At 47.9% G+C, this 19849-nt stretch overlaps 1 protein-coding gene across 1 annotated transcript in view; it reads left to right on the top strand.

Annotated features, from left to right (window-relative positions):
- LOC119389633 (chromosome-associated kinesin KIF4) overlaps positions 1-19849 on the top strand; it is a 69154-nt gene that overhangs the window by 11682 nt on the left and 37623 nt on the right. Inside the window, exons 7-12 of the mRNA XM_049414512.1 lie at positions 780-955; positions 5535-5738; positions 7319-7377; positions 8587-8668; positions 12696-12740; positions 14518-14790. Coding sequence (XP_049270469.1) covers positions 780-955; positions 5535-5738; positions 7319-7377; positions 8587-8668; positions 12696-12740; positions 14518-14790 — 839 coding nt within the window. The remainder of the gene's footprint in view (positions 1-779; positions 956-5534; positions 5739-7318; positions 7378-8586; positions 8669-12695; positions 12741-14517; positions 14791-19849) is intronic.

Genomic DNA, 19849 nt, shown 5'->3' with positions numbered 1-19849 from the left:
CAGTGTTTGATGGCAGTAGAACATGCTGCACATATTCGGAACATTAAACCCCAGAATTTAAGAATACCTATTTGACAGTGTGTCCAGAAGTGTTGAAGTATTGCATTAGTGAGCCATATTATACTGGGGTACTGGTGTACACCGCTTCAATTGTGAACGTATAGTAACATACAGTCTTATTTTTCCTTCAAGGATGTTTCTCACATGCTGCTTCTTGACAAGCTGTGCAGAGTTCTAGGATAGCAAATTATTTCTGTGTGTGTAAAAAATTACACCATCTCCCGCTAAAGGGGACCATGAGGCGATGCGAAGCCGGAGCACTTGCACGATCGCGCTCCGTTGGTGTTCGTTGGGCATGCTACCAACCTCGCGTCGTGGAACGCGAAGAGGGACGTTACGCGCGTCGTATCTTCCATCTCGCCTGGCCGTTAATTCACACAGGGCGAGCGGGGAACGCGGTCGACAGACGGGCGAGAGGGGGGCAGCGTAGGAGAGGAGAGAGAAGGGGAGAGGACGCGCATGCGCTCGAGCTCATCGCGGCGTTGCGCAGGAGAGAATTTCGGCGTGTCTAGCCCGCGTTTCAGAGGAAGAGTGGAAAGGGGGAGGGGAGAGGAGAAGGGGAGAGGGTGAGGGGAGGAGGTGTGTGGAGAGGGTATGCGCATGCGCAGTAAGGGTGGTCACGCCGCACACCACCACCACCACCGGATTGAGCTCCGCCTTAAGATACTTCGCATCTAATATTTTCCTTTCCTAATGCTCCATTTTTTTTTTTAATCCAGATTCTCTGGGGGGCAACAGCCACACAGTGATGATTGCCTGTGTCAGCCCAGCAGACAGCAACCTGGAGGAAACCTTGAACACCCTGCGGTATGCCGACCGGGCAAGGAAGATTAAGAACAAGCCGGTCGTAAACATTGACCCCGTGCAAGCGGAGCTTGCCCAGCTGCGCCAGCGGGTGAGCCTCTCTTGTACATGTAACATCTAGCGTTATCTGCAACGATAACGAAGGGACAAAAGTACTAGGTGCAAATGTGAATACTACTACCGGCAAAGTTTCACATCTTAAGTTACCTGACGTACATAACTTGTAAAGCACATTGTGCGGCAGATCAAAGGCAGTCTTTTGATCATTGCATCTCAGCATACAAGTAAGAACCCTGGTGTTCAGCTTTCTTGCGCAGTTTCTGAAGGTTTCTGTATGCGGATGGGCCCAGGGATGTGTAGTTTTTGCTGTAATGGGGCCATTCTGGGGATCCGACAGGGATAAGTGAATGAAGATTGTCATCTGAAGCTGCAAGGAGATATAATGCAAGTGCCCCAGCAGACAAACGATTCATTCTGGTCTGTGGTTTAAACTAGGGGTGTGCGAATATTCGAAATTTCGAATATTTTTCTAACAGTGTTTGCTATTCGATTCGATTTGCACTGGAATTTTACTATTCGAACTATTCGAACTTCCCAAAAACAAATACAGTCAACGTCCAATTGAAAGTAACCCCTTCAGATTTTCAATATGCTTCACCTCATCACACCTTCCTATTGCGGCAAAGCTGCCTTTTAAACTCCGCTACGGTCGCAAATGTATTACCTAAAAAAAACGCTGGTTCCAACATGGAGATGAAAGATGTGGCAGAGTTGGTGGCTCAATTAATGCTGTTTTGGGCCTGAAATTTAGGCAGGAAGTCCAAAAAATCGGACGGCGAATTTTTTTAGCGTCCAAAATTTCAGATCTTATATATCGACGTCTACGAGGCAGATTTGGAACTCCGGACTTGAAGGGAGCACACCCTTGTACGCCACATCAGTTGGGATTCCACAGAAGTCGAAAGAGGAGGAGAGGCTGAGGAAATGGCATCTTTGCCTATCACGTGTAAAGTGTTGTCGGCAACACTTTGGTTGCACCAAATCATCTACATACAGTCAAACCTCATTAATACGTACCCGCTTTAAGGGGAGACGTGGGTCTTAAAAAATGGTTTTTTAAGAGTTGGGTGAATGGCATGAAATTTAATACACTTCAGCTTTTTCTGAAGATTCAAAATCTCTAAGTAGGATTTTTAATAGCTGCATTAGAACAAAAGATATGCAATTTCTAACACACATTTAAGCATATTTCTTACGGCGATTTTTTGCAACTTTGCTTTGTGAAACATAGAAACAAGGTATGTGGCAAGATTGCCAGGAAGCTGGTCTAGGCGGTGATGCTATTTATTTTCTTATAATGTTGTTCACCAAATTATAATTCTCGATTATCAGAAATAGTATGCAGCAAAAAAATTTCACTGACATTTACGTCTATTTATTTTGCATTCAAAGTTTGTTGAAGACAATCAGATTAGCATCACCGGCTAAACCAGCTCTCTGGCAGCCTTGCCACATACTCTGTTTCTGTGTATGACAAAGCAAAGGTGCCAAAAATTCCCATAAGAAATATGCTTTTAGAGATTGCACATCTTTTGTACTAATGCAGCTACCAAATATCTAATTAGAGATTTGGAATCTGCAGAAAAAATGGGATAAGTTTGTTAAATTTCGTTCAGTTCACCCAGCTAATAAAAGAAATAAAAAAAAGACCCGCGTCTCCCCTTAAACGTACTAACAGTTAAAACGTAGTTGCGACAAATCCCCGACCGAGTCCCATAGAGCCCAATGCATTTGCTGACCGCTTAAGCAGTAGTGGTTCGCCCTATGCCTACCGGTTAGTGCGTACCGTGATAACTTTTTGTGCCATAAAATTTTACTGTGCCGCTCAACTTCCTGATGCCAGAATGTGCCGCCAAAGGTCTTCCGCCTTTTTGAGAAGTGCGCAGATCAGTGGATCCCCGATTTCGACTTCCGCTCGATTGCGGCAACGCCTTTGCGGGTAAGCATCAGGAAAGAACGAAGGCGAGGTGGCGGCCACCGACGAACGCACCAACATGACTTATTGCCGACAACCTTATCACAATAAGTATCTTCAGGTATCTGCTCGGGTACGCGTGTGGCGCAGCGCTACTTTTTAAGCCTACTGCACACTTTTATTAGGTGACAACCTGAACGCGCTGGGCCGCCGATCGCTGCCGCTTCGTTGTGCGCGGCCATCTTCAAGGCTGAAATTGAATTAATGGCACAAATGCTCGGGCAGGGACGAAGAACTTCAGCCATGTACCAACTAGCTCGACAGCAAACGCTACTAAGCTGTCATCAGGCGCGCACCGCTTTGTAGAAGCGAAAGCAGATCGCTGTTGCGTAGTTAGCGTTGCGGGTCGCGGGTGCCGAGAAACCTCGCTGCATTGACTCTATCGCACTAAACGCATGTGTACAATACAGCAAGCGTAGCACGGTTGTAACCATACTGCACGCTTTTATTAGGCGGACCACCCAACGTGCCTCCGTCCGCTGCCAGGACCGCTAGAGCATCGCGGAGTGCGCATCGCTTGCATGAAGCTCGTCATCGCTGCGTTAACCGAACAAGCTACTCGCCGCACCTGTGCACGATCTGGAGCGAAGTGGGTATGAACAACATTCCCACGATAAATGCGAGCGTGCGGCACAGCAAGCGGCCCGGTAGTGACTGCGTGAGCCGAGTAGGTGACGCGCTGCACGCAACTGGCCGGGAGACGATTGGCTCCACGCGGCCATACCGCATTTCACTGGAACTGTGTCAGTTTTCGTTTAGTAGCAGATCGCGGTTAGACGCACGTACATATAACCGCAGAAAGCAGACACTCTTCGTTCTGTCGCTGTGTCGGTCACTGCGTTGACCGCGTATCCCGGACCCTGCAATAGTTTCGAAATGTTCTTCGGCGTCGCCACTACGCGCTATCGGGCGGTCGTACGAGTGTGGCGGGATCTTTTCTCCACTTTGGCAAAAAGAAAGAAAAGGCTTTGCAGTGGGTACTTTAGGCAATATTTGCTGTGGCACTCCATTTATTTGCTGGCGGCGATGGCGTACGCTAGGAGATGCAAATTTGTACTTGGTGTTTAATGCATACTACCGTTTAGTGCGTATTATGCCGCGTTCCCGGCAGGTACATATTAACGAGGTTTCACTGTAAATACAATTCGGCTTCTACATTGCCTCATTCTTGATAAGACAACTATGAAACACCACCCCGCCAGTGCTTCATCAACCTACCGAAAAGAAACACTTTCATGTTGCTATCTCATAAGAATATGCTTAGGAATCCTCTCTAACTTTTTTTTCTGCAATTTCGCTTCGAAGTATTCGAAAAATATTCGAGAAATATTCGAAAAATATTGATTCGATTCGCACTCACACTTTAATATTCGAATTCGCTTCGCACCCAAAATTTTGCTATTTGCACAGCTCTAGTTTAAACCCAGGGCTGACTCCTTTCGTGGAGGGCAGGGTTGGGGGTTGCTGTTATCTAAGGTAACCAGGATGCTTGCAGATTGCAGCAAGAGGGTGAATTACTAATCGACTACTCTAAGCACACTGAATACTGAAAATCTGTTCTGTGGATGTGCACAAGGAGGATGAAGGTTCAGGAAAGGGAAGGACAGAAGAAACTTTCCCATTTATGAACATTCCTCCACCTTTAGCCGCATTTATGTACTTAAAGGAGTACGGATACGAATTTAAAATATTTTCGGGTTGTTGCTCTAAATAAAAACACTGGTGTCGAGAACCCTAAAAAGAGTGTCGTAGTGCTTGGGAATGCGTTGAATATATTTGTAATACCCCTACCACAAAACAGCAATTTCGGTTTTGGTATCGAGGGGGCGGCTTCACAGTGGCTTGTCAACACAAGTCTGACATCACGGGAAGACTGCAACATGCGACATACTAGCAACAGGTGTCAGTTTGCTGTCAGCAGCACGTGGTTCACGTAAACGACGAGGAGCGAATTTTCGTCCAGAGGCTCTTACAGCGATTTTTGCGATTTAGGCTGTATGCAGGACACAGGTTTCGCAAACCCAATGAACTGCGTTTACTTGTCGTGTTAATGCCCATTGCGGTGGGGCTGGCTTGCAGATGCTGGGCGACAAAAACTTCAAAATCAAAGTAAAATATTTTATACGTGTTGTCTGGCTCCGGTGTGTGGAGAGCGTTGATAGTGCACACCATGGAAACGAAAAATGTCCTTTTTAAGGTGCCTCAATATCATGTCGGCTATCCTTTAAAATTACACACCCTACGTCCGATGCTCTGCCACATCTTGTCTGGGTGTGTGCACAAACCCACTGACGTAGGCAGATCTGTAATCCCTAACATGGAGCCATGGGAGGCACAACTCCAGGATCAGTGGATCAACGTTCTTTTTTACTTAATGTTCTGCGCGCACATTTGTGTGTTTGCATGTGTGTGTGCGTTTCAGATTATTTCAACAATCGCAAGATGGGGCTTACATTTGCAGAACATTCAGCAGCAGCTTTTGTTTGCCTTTTGCCTTGGCAACCTATGTTAACCATACAGCACTTGCCACCAAGCAATGTGGTGGCAACTTTGGAGCCCTGAGCCTGGAACATGTGCAGATACATGGTCACAAGCCGTTTCACAACCTTCTTTTCTTGCATACGCTGTGTTGCAGCTCCAGGACGCGACTATTGAGCTCATGAGATGCCGAACTCTAGGCGAAGGGGGATGCCAGTCTGGAGAGAACGACGATTCCAAGAAGGAGCTGGCGCTGTTGCTGGCACGGAACACAGAACTCGAGAACGAGAACCAGCGTCTGAGCGGGGAGCTTCACCACGCGCTTGATCAACTCGGCGAGAGCTCCGAACGTCTGATCATCGTGAGTGCACCGTTAAAATCTTATGTTATGTATGACTAAGCATCCATGAAGAGGCCATAGTTTAGGTGCTTGTATTTCTTCTTGAGTAAAACGAGGGCGAGGTGAAAGTAGTCATCAAAGCTTGTTAATTTGGCCATTGTTAGGTCAGATAATCTACTAACTTGTACTTGTCCTCAAGTCTCGGAAAACACAAGCATTGTTATTGAACGCATATTACTTCGGGTGTTGACCACGCCTCGCTCAATTTGGACAATCTCAAAGGCACGGTGAGGTGTGCAAATGTGCAGCGTAATAGAGTAAGATGATGCTAGCATCCATCTGAAACCAAGTGGCACAGTTCACCTCGTTGGCACGAGTTTAAAGTAATGGCTGGGGAGTCTTTAACGGTTCACACCTATTTGCATTTCCCACCACATGGGCTGTGTGCCTTCAGAATTGCGTGACTGCCATCCACGATTGCGTTGTTAGTTGGCGACCTAAATGAAAGTACATATGCAGCGGTTGTGGCAACAGTATTGTTTTTACTCTGTGCGGGCAGGCCTCACAGATGCTTTCGGAATTGCAAGAACGCTTTTTACGATGGCATTAATGGCAACTGGTTTCATCTGCAGTCATTGCAGCAAATGGTTGTTTTTTCTCCTAGCAATATGGCCACTTTTCTTGGCAACTGCCTGGTTGCCATCAACGACAGTGTTCTTAGCGAGCAAGCTCTTATCCGCGACAGTTGTGGCAAGAAATGTAGCTTTGTTTAACCTCTGTGCACCTATGCCACGTGCACACCTTTGGAAGTTAGTGGACACTATGATAGCGTTGGCAGTCGCCATGCCTTCGTACACAGAGGATGCCGTGTTCAGTTGCTTCATTCTGGTTTGGTGCAATGCACACGCAGTGTCGCAAACATAGCACAAACTGTAGAGGTGACAGACAATTATACTGTGGTCTGCACATTGGAATCAAACTTGCTGGCTGCATCGCAATGAACTGACAATCTGTTGCTGGCTAACTCACTGGCAAAAAATGTGCATGAGGTAGTGGGTGAGGGGGCCGTAAGAGGTGCGCACATCTTTGATGAAGACGCTGATCATTTGTCATAGCCACGTTCAGAAGGTAGTCACAGTACGGCAAGGATTGTAGCTTGCCCACTGCTTTTCTGAAGATTAAAAACAGGATTTGTGTATTTATTCAGCGAACAAGTGTTTGTGTAGTAGGCACCTTTCGATAACTTGACGTTTCGTTCATCCAAACATCTTTTCCATTCCTGTCAAATCCGAATCAATGAGGTTTCGCTGCACACTAAAACTTGTGACCTGTGCTAAAAGCATCTCCAATTATTTATCTATGCAACACGAAAATAAACAAAATAGGGGCTTGAAATGTGTTGGGGTCCCCTTAACGTCTGTGGTGTAAAAACTGCAGGCAACCAAAGCTGCCAGCATTTGCCTGTTTATGTAATTGCAGAGTAACCATTAATCGCTCATGCCAGTCTATTGCGAACCAAGGTTTTCTATCCTTTTTGAACGCCACAAAGTCATTCCTAATTTTGAACGCTATTTGTATCTAAAAATGCATTTGTCTTGCAGACCGAGCTTGAGGTCCAGAAGCTAAAGGAGCTAGTTGTTCAGCTGTCTGAGAAGATTGAGTGAGTACAAGTTCACTTACTTTTTGGAATGGAAAGGAATTTTCAAATACAGACTCCTTTTTAAACAGTTGCTCCATTACTGCCAGTGCTGATGAAGGCAATGGAAATTCCATTTTGTCGGAATGTTTATTACTAGTACACTGAATCTCGATGGCCTATGAAACGTGCTTTTTCTTTTTTTTAGGTTATGGAGGCAAAAATGTTTGAGGCCCGTGTATTTAGCTTTAGGTGCACGTTAAAGAACCCCAGGTGGTCGAAATTTCCGGAGCCCTCCACTACAGAGTCTCTCATAATCATATCATGGTTTTCGGACGTTAAACCCCCGATATTTTTATTATTATTATTTCTTTTAGGTACTGTCGTGAACAAGTCAAACGTGAACAAATAGAGTTCAACCAGAATAACTTCATTTGCTTCTGAATTCGTTACTTCGTGTGTGTGGCGTGAGCATCGACTTGTGCGCTTACCGAGGTCATTTTCTCTTCTAGTTACCTCCCTCTTACCATGGATCTCATGAAGATAGTTTACAGTGTATGAGAACTTGGTCATTTATGTCTAAAAAATGCCCAAGTTCTCATGAAGTGGTCATTGATGCCACGCATTTATTCAGAGCCACAGCAAATCAGACCTCTACCTCTTCATGAATGAAGTTTTACTAATTTAACTGAACATTAGCACATAATGATGTGGTTTATTGACTCGTGAACATCGCAGAATGTCAAGGACGAGCTTCAAAGAACGGTGGGAGTCTGTGGAAACTAAATAGTATCACTACTCTGGAAATTAAGCCGAGCCATGACACCAGACACACTAGTACAAAACTTATGACTATAACACCAGTTTTGTGTTATTCATCCCCAAAGTGTTTAACAAGTTTTTACGTTCCATTGCATGAATAAAATGAAAAGCCATGAGCACCAGACCAAACCCCAATCTGCAACGTAGTCTGAACATTTCAACGTAGTGGACAGGATTTGAGCCCTGGTAGGCTGCAAATATCGTGTTAAATGTTCACAAAAGCGATGAATATACTTAAAAGCTAATCAATGAAAATCGGTCAGTTGCTTACCTTTGCTCACATTTCTGCCAATGCTAGGTGTTATAGTTACCTTGATTAGCATAACATTTCAGTCTGCTCTTTTGAAATTTTATGACTGCTGTCTGCACTGCTAAGATGATCGCATTGTGCAATTTTTGTATGCATGATAGGAACAGTCACCTGGCAGACGCTGATGGTGATCATGCGACCAGTCTCCTGAAGGACCTTCAAAACTCCATAATGGAGTTCACGGTCAGTCTTGCACGTTTTCTTCGTTTATGTGAACAGTTCTACCGACCAGCAGTTCTACACTCACTGCTTGCCTGCCTCTTAACAAAGATTTCTCATTCTAGCCAAATATAATGACATTGTATTAGGGATCTGTGTTCCTGCGTGCTTAATAAGAGTTCAAACAGGCTGAATACAATTGGAAAGGAAAATAGTCAAGGGCAACAGTGCATAACATAGAGTATCAAGTATAGACTAAAAGAATTGCAGGAATACTACGGTAGACTCTTATTAAACAAAAGCTGAAGGGACCAGGAAAAAAAATGTTCCATTTAGCAGGAGTTCTGTTTACTGAGAGACTAACAAGGGTGCAGAATTCAGGTACGAACCAATCATATCGGAAGCAGTTGCATTTAAGCAGCAGTTCTGTCTGAGAGATTTCCGTTTACTGAGAGTCTACTGTATAATGTTGGCTTAGTACTTTTGTCGTACTTTGTTATGATTCTTGCTTTGTATTTGTACCCACTAGACAGCTTTTCCAAGCTGTCACAGGCAAAGTGAAAGTAAATACAGTAGACTCTCAGTAAACGGAAATCTCTTAAACGGAACTGCTGCTTAAATGCAGGGGTGAGACAGCTGCGCATATTGCGCATTTTTGATACGATTCCGTTTTCCTGCGCCAAGCTGCTCCAAAAGCATAAAAATTGCAAAAATTGCGCCGAACTGCGCCGAAACGGCCCCACAATCAAGAATTTTCAAGCCCGCGTCACTTTCAGCGTGGGAAAACGTAACTTTAGAAGCAGCGCCAGGGATACGTTCGCAGAACACGTTAACGCGCCCAGGCGTGTCCTTCTACGCGCCTTTGTAATAGAGGCTTCCATAGTGCTGTGATAATCGCCTCTGAGCGGTTGTAAATATGTGTAGTGTCCGAGCGGTAACGACGTAGTGTCCGAGGGGTAAGGTTTCTCGGCGCTCGCGACGCATTTTTGAGGGCGGTCCCTCACGAGGTGGCAGCGAACGGTGGCGCAGTGCGCTTTTGTTATCACCTATTAAAAGCGTGCGGTACACTTGACGCTACGCCACCCGCGCAGCCGAGCAGATAGCTGAAGGCGCTTTATTTTAGGCAGTTTTCGAATAACGTACGCTAAGTTAGCGTTTGCGGCCCGCTATTTCCGTCACTTAACGGGAGCTCGCAAGCGGTTAGCGTACGACGCGTACGCTATTCGAAAGCTTCCTGAGGTTTCGCCCTTCAGGGAGGGCAAATATTAATCGCAGCGCCCCTCCTTCCGATTAAGTCAAAGTATGGGTGGTATCGACTTTGCCCCCCCCCCCCCCCCCTTCGTGCGCACGCCTATGGGGGTGGTCATACTGGCGCGTTCGTCGGTGGCCATACCGCTTTTGTTCTTTCCTGATGTTACGCGCGAAGGCGTCGCCGCAATCGCGTGCTAGTCGGAATCATTCATTGACCGTTCAAAGACGTACTGCTATGTGACTATACAATTCTTGTGCAATCAGTTTTTATTGCGATAGCAATTATATGGACAGTCTAGAGGGGTTCTTGCCGTCGCCGTCATGTCCTTCCGGTATGAAGTCCAAATTGATAAGATCCCCCCCCCCCCCCCCCCCCCCGCGAATTGTATGTTCTACAGCGGGTAAAAGCACGCGAGCAGAGGCGACGTACGCGGCCCAAGCAAACGAGCCGGCCCATTGCCGTCGCTCGGAGGCTGCATGCGATAACATCACCCCGCTCGGAAGGCCTGCCGTCGAAGCAGACAGGAAACGCCCCGCCCGTTTTTAACAAGCCTTACAAGACACGAAGACGCGAGGGGGGGGAGCGTCGCGCGAGGAGCAACTTAGAACTTAGCGCGGTCGCAATCACTGGCGCGCGCGCTATCTCGAAAGCCATCACAGCGGGGCGGGCGGCTCGTATACGCTTCTATGTGCTGCGCTCTCAAAGCGAAGTGACTATGCGGAGAATATGGCTCCCTGGAGCGGCCGTATTTTCTTACACCATCGTTTTATAGTTACGCGAGATCGGACACAAAACAGTTAGCTGCCAGTGTTACTTCGTGTAACACTACAATTTGTTGCTATCGCATTCATTGCTTCGCCCTTGCGGTGAAACTGCGACTTTTTTTATTATTTGAGAAGTGTGATGTTTTTTCTTTTCTTATTTTCAAATGTAAAGTGAACCTACTTGGAAAAACTTTTTTTATCTATTTCATATGTTGTTACCAGGGTTATATAAATTGCGTGGTTTGTAAAAAGGTAGTGTAGTTCATACCTGGCAATAATCTGTTAAAAAAAGCTTTCTCCAAAGGCTCTTTGAATGTTATGTGTATTCTAAGCCGATTAAAATATGTGCTTGTTCCTCCAAGTTACTACAAATTTGTTTTTTCAAGCTCCAAAACCGACATAATAAATGCCGCTAACTGCTCCCAAACAAGGTTCTCCTGCTCCTAAATTGAAATTTTGCTGCTCCCAAAACTGCTCCCAAATCGATTTCAGCCGTCTCACCCCTGTAAATGGAACAAGTGCTTCTGACAAAATTGGTCTAGTACTTGAATTCTGCAACCCTGTTGATCTCTCAGTAAATGGAACTCCTGTTAAATGGAACATATCTTCCTGGTCCTTTCAGGTTCCGTTTAATGGGTCTACTGTACTACAGTAAAAAGACAAGAGGGCATTAGAACATCAGCTGCATTGAACCTCTTCCCTAGCATGTGTTCATTTAGAACATACCAAACATATTAATGTGCATCTCAAAAAATACTCATGAAACTCATGAAGTATCATGAGAAAAAATGCCCACATGGGTGCAAGTGGACGTGCTTGGGAAGTTTTAATATAAATGAAAAAAATTGGGGGACCCTTAAGCTTCGTCTTTAAGAGTTGAAAGCGATAGCGAAATCCGGCCTCTAGTGCGCACGCACACACGCACACATACACGCACGCGCGCGATGTGGTCAGGCCAGGAAAGCGGAGGTCAAACGCCAACAACGCCATGAAGATGCCTTGCTGAGAGCCAGGGAAGCTGCATTGAGGCGTCGCCTTGATGTGGATCCCCAACTACGAGCGCGGGAAGCCGATCACAGGCGTGAATGATGCCAAAATGACGCAGAACTTCGAGCTGGAGAAGCGGAGGCCAAGCATCAGCGTTGCCAAGACAACCCTGACATGAGAGCGACTATTTGATATGAATGTCCTCCCGGCACTCATCGATTAGCAAGGGCTCTGCTGCAGTCGCATGGCCTCTGAGATGGCAGGCGCGCGGTGAGTTCGCCATCTCGGAGGCCGTAATGTTCGCTGTTTGTTTGATATGTTTTCCGCTAGATGGACATAGTTGTCCATTTTGGAGCTATTTGTAATTTTGTGTGTGTGTGTGTCTTTAGCATGGTTTTTAGCAGAGATGGGTGCACTATACCGGCTTTTTCGAAGCATGGCGTCGCGCAAAAAACGTAGTTCGATGGCCTCGCCAATGCGCCTACAAATCGCCGAATGGGCTCATTTTCGTCGTGACACCTGCCGAACAAGATAAAGAAGAATCCCTCAAAGCTGCGCTTAGTTTGCAAGGCACACGGCAAGAAGTCCGAGAGCCGATGTGAGTGCAAAAGATGCGAAGTTGGTCTTCACATGCCTGTGTCCTTCAAAGTTTTTCACACGTGAAAATCGCACTGAAACAGTTGATGCAGTTAAGCGTCGCCTTGCGTGATTGTGCGCTTCTGCCATGCAACATTAAATGCGTTAAGGAGACTCCTTCCACTGCATGGCATTTATGTAGTGTTTTTTTCCGAAGCAGTTGCAAGTAACATCGTGGCTTTGTGGTAGGACACATGTTTGACACACGAACGGCGTGGGTTCGATCCTCAATGGGACCGAAGATTTTTATTGTTTATTTTATTTGCTTCTTTCTCGATTTTTCGGTCACGGATGATTTTTCGCTCACAACCAACGACGCCGTCGCCCGTCGCCGACCCCGACACCGGAATTTCTGCAACACGAGCTTTCTAACGCTATCGCATTAATATATCTGCTTCCTCTTTCTTTACAGGCTGGTGAGCAGAGCCGGCGCAAGCTGAGCGAGTCTCTCTTCAGGGTGAGCTCAACTTGGTTAAAGCTTTTCCTGCTTTTCACACATTCCACTATCTTGCTTCCAACGCATTCGAGAAATATATAGTTAAAGTACAGTACAGACCGCTTATAACGTAACCGCTTATAGTAGTGCAGGACCGGCTGTAATGTGCAGTGTGGTTCCACAGAGAAGTCTGCACAATCAAGGAGGCCTCAAAAGTTGGTGGGCGAATATTCGCAGTAGCATTGCGGTGGATTTCTTGTATTCTGCGTTCCTTTTGTCAATGCAGGTCTTTGGATGTTAACCTTTCAACATGTGTATACTCAAACAGACACAAACGCCCCAGTCTCGTGCCTGTATTCTCGGATACGTGCGGCAGCTTGCTCGGCATGTTTTACAAATGTGCATCCTTTGTAAAATGTTGTTTTCATTATGGTGCAGACATTCGAGACTCCGGTGGCTTGCGCTATAAGTGGTCTGCACTGTACGGAGGAAAGATGAGTGGAACAGGCACTGTACTTTTGAACCAATGGAAGTGTAAGGCTTGGTCTACCCACAGTGCATTTTCATTATAGTCCTTTTCTTGTATGCGTACAGGTATTCTGGAGTGGATCAAAATTAAATTTATGTGCCGTGACCACCATAAACACAAAATCAAATAAGACTTGAGTTATACCCGTGTCACACGGGCGTTTCGAAGGCCATTGAACCGATGGTCCATTGACTCAACGGGCATGCACGCGCTGCCACATGGGCAGTTTCGAAGGCTATTGAGTCAGTGGCCCATCGAGTCGACGGAGCACTCCACAACTCCACTGAAATTTCGACGGCCATCGAGCGGCGGAAGTGAAACAGCGTCACCGCGCCCTCTCGTTCCCAGTGTGCTCATACCCATGATTAGAAAAGGAAAGATTTAACGAGTATGCATTAAAAGTAGTGTGCATGGGCGTTATAACTTATTTACTAAAGTATTTGTGCCATTTGGAATGTAGGAATTGCGCATGCTCGCGATAACAGCAGCAGCTCATCCTCGATGGCGTCGGCTTCCTCTTTCGCCGCTTCGATCCCAGCATCAAGCTGCATGATCACAGCCATGTAGAACACCATAGCGGCCTTGTCATCTGTTTCGCGGTCACTCATGACAGCGGAACAAGCACGTAATGAAACGAAATGAGTACACGCAACCGCAAAACCATGCAAAACGGCAAAACTACGTGGCAAACCTGGAAAAGTGGCAGGACGGGTTAAGCGGTTGTAACGTAGCCACAGTTTCGCTGTTCAACAAACTTATAATCACCTCTGCTTATGACTAATAATGCACTTATAATTATGTATAAACCATTTTTTTTTATATTTTAGAACAAAACAACGCACCAATGTGTGCTTTTAAGTGGATTTATTTTAGTTCACTTACGACGACATGAAAACGAAAATAAGATTAGCAGCGCCACAAAATTTTTGCGACAAACACCTGAATCACTCAACGGCCGTTGAAAACCGTCGTGTGGCAACGCGAGAACTCCATCGAGTTCGATGGAGTTGTAGCGTTTCGATGGCCATTGACTCAATGGCCTTTCAAACATGCCCGTGTGTCACAGGTATTAGGTTTTACATGTGAAAGAATAGCTGTAGATTCCAGTAATGTAATAAAAAAACCTTTCCTCTGACTTTTTTTTTTTTTTGTCTCTACAAGCACTGTCCCCATTTAAATAACCTGCGAGATTGTAGCCACAGTCCAAACCGATTTCATCTTTCACTTTAGCGTGCCTTTAACTGAAGGGTCCCATTTTGCGACTTTCAGGTGGACAAGCCTGCCACAGCCGATGACAAAGAGATGGCTACCATCGAGGAGGAAGGCTCGGATACGTCCCTCGGCGAAGGAACGGTGAACGGTGCTGCCGAACAGACGCACAAGATGTTGATCAACCAGTCTAGTCTGGAGGCAACCATGCGGCGTGCCGCGCTGAGCAAAGAGCTCGAGGACCTGAACAGGGTGTTGCAAGCCAAGGAGGAGCTTGCCAGCAAGATGTCCATGAATGACCAGCACCTCGAGGTCATGAAGATGCAGTTTGAGGTTAGTGCGTGTGTGTGTGTTGTAACAGCGGAGCTGTTTAAGCTTGAGGTTCGCTATGAGGTGTTAACAAATACTATCATCCTCATGATTGGCCCCTATCGTATATGGCGTCTCGTATCGCCTAGCACCTGGCACAGCTGCGCCTAGCGTGCGCAATGCAATAACTCAGCCGGCGTGCGCTCTCCTGCAGCACCCGATTTCTCCGGCGTGGGACGCAATAACTCCGATGGGCGAGAAACGAGCACAGAGAGAGAAAGAAACAGACAAGATATAAAAAGCAGGGAGAAAGAGAGGAAAAAAGAAAAATAAAGAGATACAGACTGCCGCACTACTTCGCTGTTCCTTCAGGCTTGGCACCATTAATGCGAAGCTGCCTTTTTTTTTTTTTATTTTCATTTCTTTCTGCCGAGTTAAGTGGGGGGATGCTTTATGGGACCAAAAATTGCCAGAAAAAAAAATTTTTGGAAATGTTGTATTTGAATTCCGCCATTACTGATTACCAAAGCTTCCACCTATTTTGGATAAACTCTCCTATAATGCATAAGCTCACCTCCGCTTTTACTGACTCATAAGCTCACCTAGATAATTATTTTAGCCATAACAGCCTTCTATATTGAGTCAGCTGATGGTGTTTTGTTCATTGCTATTTTCTCTGCTTTGTTTTTAACACGAAAGTGTTTCATGTCGGGGTCCACCAAGACTTCAGTGACGTATTTTCGTCACAGAAATGACGTCGAAAAAATTTGCACGATCAGATGGCAAAGAAAAAAAGTTCCATCAACGGGCATCGAACCCACGACCGCTCGGTCCGCAGCAACAGATGCCGGGCACGCTATCCACTGCGCCACGGTCACAGACTCTGGAGGCTTTACAAACGCGCCTTTTATATCTACCACTCTCCCGGTCAGCAGGCTGGTGTTGCCCTCTGGGAGTGGTAAAGTAAAGTAATTCGTCATTACTGTGGCCTCCGCGATTAACACCTGCAACGCGTTACACGTCCGTCCCATTCAGTGCGTTTTCAATAGAAGTTCAATTTTGTCAATGCCTTAACACACCGCGAGGTGGCGATCTTAGTGCAAGCGTCGTGAAAGCATCGGCCTCGCTCATAGCATCACGCTAATCCAAACCAAAAATACCTCTGCAAAGCGTGCCTGCCTCACCTGGCTGTTACACCGCGTTCCCCGCTCACGCGCTCGCCCCGAGAAAAATCGCGGCCAGGGGGCGGCACGACGCACTTTGCGTTTTCCTCTAGTCCGGCCGTGGTGTTCAATCACATTTACCATGCCGCGGGATGGCGACCAAGTTCTGCGTCCAATATGCGACGCTCTTCTGGCTATCACACATAGTTGTCGGAATGTAGATGTACCACCAATCATCAAAGTGGGTCCATCTACGTTGAATGTTGCTATAGCTGCCAGACATCAATATATGTTGTGCAAACTCTCCTATATCCATGTACAGTAAACATTCAGTTACTTCTGTAAGGGCATGCTTTACTTTCGTGTTATTCCGATTCCTATGATGGAGGGATCAACCATGTTTTTCATAACCTTCCATTCTTCTGAGAAGCTTTCCTCACCTTATGCACTCTTTCTTGATCATTTTTGTTGAGCTCAAAAGCTGAATGTTTAGAGAGTGCTAAAGGGCATCAGCTGTTACCTTGGGAAGTTATAAATGTTTAGCAAGGGTGAAATAAGAAATATACCTTTTCTCAGTCATTCAAGTGTGAAGCCTATTCTTGGAAAGCTAGAACCGTAAACGTACACTTGTTGCACTCCTTGGCATGTGTAGAATCTAGTGACTGTAGAGAAGCATTGGAACGCTCTAATGGGTCGTCCTCTCAAGCGCCTCCTAGTAGTTGGTCACCCTCTTCGCCTATCCTCGGAGAGCACGCCCCTCGTGCTCGTGAGAGTCTGCGAGTCTGCGCTCTGTCGTTGTGCATCGTCGCCGTCAATCTCACCGTCAATAAACGTCTTAACAAAGTGGTGGAGAGTGCTGTACCGTCACCACAACTTTGGTCTCCATTCGATGCCCCTGGAGCTTTGATCCCGTACTGTGCCATCTACCATGCCGCAAGACGCCGCTCAGCAAACGCCGCCTCCTGCTCCGACCGCTTGTCCCGGTGTACCCCGCATCCGTGACCCTCCTGTCTTCACCGGCGCGGATGGCACCGACGTGGAGGACTGGCTCACGATTTACGAACGGGTGAGTGTCCCAAATAAATGGGACGAAGCAGGCAAGCTGAGCAACTTGGTTTTCTACCTCGCGGGTGTGGCAGGCATGTGGTACAACAACCATGCATCCGATTTCCCGACGTGGTCCGATTTCAAGACCGCCATCGTCGACGTGTTTGGCCGCCCTGCCGTCCGTAAGCTGCAAGCCGAACAGCGGTTGCGTGAACGGGCACAGCAGGCCGGTGAATCGTTCACGAGCTACATTGAAGACATCCTTGACTTGTGCAAAAAAGCCGACGCGAGCATGCCGGAGTCTGAGAGAATCAGGAATGTTATGAAAGGCATCGACGACGATGCCTTCACCATGCTGCTGGCCAAAAACCCTCGCACAGTGGCAGAGGTCATCACGCTGTGCCAAAGTTACGAGGAGCTGCGCCGGCAGCGCTTGATGACCCGTCGACCGCCATCACGCGATGCTGATCTCGCGGGCTTGTCGGCCATTTCCGACCACTCCACCTTGCTCGCCGAAATCAAGTCGTTCGTGCGTGAGGAAATTGCCCGCCAGATCTCTCTACTGGCTTTCGCTCCACCGCAGCGTGTTGACCAGCCGCCCACTACCCCCCTGCCTCCTCTCCGCCGAGCGATTCAATACCACCAACCTCCTCCAGTGCATGCGCCACTAAGCTACGCGCAAACTGTAGCCAGGCCGCCCCCAGCGATTCCTGTGGCTGCACCGCGAAGTTACGCCGAAGCCGTCGTCGGACCCCAGGCCTTCGACGCGCCTGTGCCGCCTACGTACATCGACGTCGTCCCCAGGCCCCGACTCCTGCCCACAATGCCCTCATATCAGCAGCCGTCTCGTCCGTCCCGTTCTGCGACATGGATGGGACCCGCGAACCGCTGGCGCACTTCCGACAACCGCCCCATCTGCTTCGCGTGCGGTTGCGCCGGTCACGTCGCACGCTACTGCAATCGCATGGAGCCGCCTCGGGTCGCATCAGCCCTCCCCAGCCAATCAAGCCGACCTTATTATGACCAAGCGCCGCCTATGTCACCGACGTCCCGCGCCGCAACATCTACCCGCCGGTCACCGTCTCCACGACGTCGCTCACTGTCGCCCATGCGGCCACGTCCGGTCTCACGTGACCAGGAAAACTAGTCGTCGCAGTCCACGAGGCAAGGGCTGCGACGCTATCGAACTGCGAAAGCCCTCAGCGAAGCCCATCGAACGTGATAGACGTGTTTGTGGACGGTGTTCGCGCATCTGCCCTTATCGACACTGGAGCCGCCGTATCCGTCACGGACGCCAAACTTAGCCGATTACTGCGAAAAGTGACGACGCCACTTTCCGGTCTCTCCCTCCGTACAGCCAGTGCCCAAAGTATTCACCCTACAGCGGTGTGCACCGCCCGCGTCATTATTCAGGATGCTCTGTACGCCGTCGAATTGATCATAATTCCAGCCTGCTCTCACGACGTCATCCTAGGATGGGATTTTCTCTCCCTCCACGACGCCGTCATTCATTGCGCACCAGCCGAAATAGAGCTCTCACCGTTCCCTGATTGGACGCCGGCAGACAATCCATCGGCTGCGGGCAAGGTACATGTCAAAGACGACACCAAGGTGCCTGCAAACTCGTCAACGGCGGTGTCAGTCTACTGCGCAAGTCTTTCCGACACCGTTGCACTCCTCTCGCCATCTGACCGTGTTTGCACGAGGAAAGGCTTGCTGGTGCCTTTCGCGACCGTGCAAGTCACTCAGGGCAGCACCTCTATTTTTGTTATCAATCCATTCCCGTACAGTGTCACGTTGGTGCAAGGGGAATGTCTCGGTAGCGTGGAACCCCTCGAAGACGCACAAGTTATGGACGAACCAGATGAAATGCACTGCCACAGTTCCAGTACGCTCGGTGCTGTTTCCACGTCTGGTTCATCACCCGCTGATGTATTTGTTTCCTCCATTGCTGACAACCTTACGCCAGTCCAGCGTTCCCAGCTTCTGGGCCTGTTGGAAGAATTTCGCTCTTCTTTCGATGTCGCTCAAACTTCTCTCGGCCGCACGTCCGCCGTTACGCATCGCATCGACACTGGCACCCAGCCGCCACTGCGGCAACGTCCATATCGCGTATCTCCCACAGAACGCCGTGTAATCAACGAGCAAGTCGACGAGATGCTTCGCCGCGATGTTATTCGACCTTCTAACAGCCCCTGGGCGTCTCCTGTCGTTCTTGTGGCGAAGAAGGACGGTTCTGTGCGGTTCTGTGTGGACTACCGACGACTTAACAAGATCACTCGCAAGGACATGTATCCACTACCGCGAATAGACGACGCAATTGACAGCCTGCAAGGCGCAGAATTCTTTTCATCTCTCGATTTGAGCTCAGGGTACTGGCAAGTACCCATGGCTGATGACGCTCGACCGAAGACCGCCTTTGTCACGCCCGACTGCTTGTACGAATTCAACGTCATGCCGTTTGGGCTGTGTAATGCGCCCGCCACCTTTGAGCGCATGATGGATACCGTTCTGCGCAACCTGAAATGGCACACATGCTTATGCTACCTCGACGACGTCGTTGTTTTCGCTCCGGACTTCTCCACGCATCTTCAACGCCTGCGGCATGTTTTGATGCGTTTGAGCGAGGCCGGTCTGCAACTGAATCTAAAGAAGTGCCGATTTGCAGCACGGCAGCTGACAATACTCGGTTACGTCGTGTCCAAGGACGGTATTCTCCCCGATCCAGCCAAGCTTCGGGCCATGACCGAGTTCCCCAAACTTACGTCCGTCAAGGAACTGCGCAGTTTCGTAGGACTGTGTTCCTACTTTCGGCGCTTCATTCGAAACTTCGCGACTATCATATCGCCACTGACGAAGCTCCTCGGAAGTAA

Source organism: Rhipicephalus sanguineus, chromosome 4 (assembly GCF_013339695.2).
Source record: "Rhipicephalus sanguineus isolate Rsan-2018 chromosome 4, BIME_Rsan_1.4, whole genome shotgun sequence".
Classification (NCBI taxonomy): domain Eukaryota; kingdom Metazoa; phylum Arthropoda; class Arachnida; order Ixodida; family Ixodidae; genus Rhipicephalus; species Rhipicephalus sanguineus.
The sequence above is the reverse complement of the archived record's forward strand: the minus strand, read 5'-3'. Positions and strand labels throughout refer to the sequence as shown.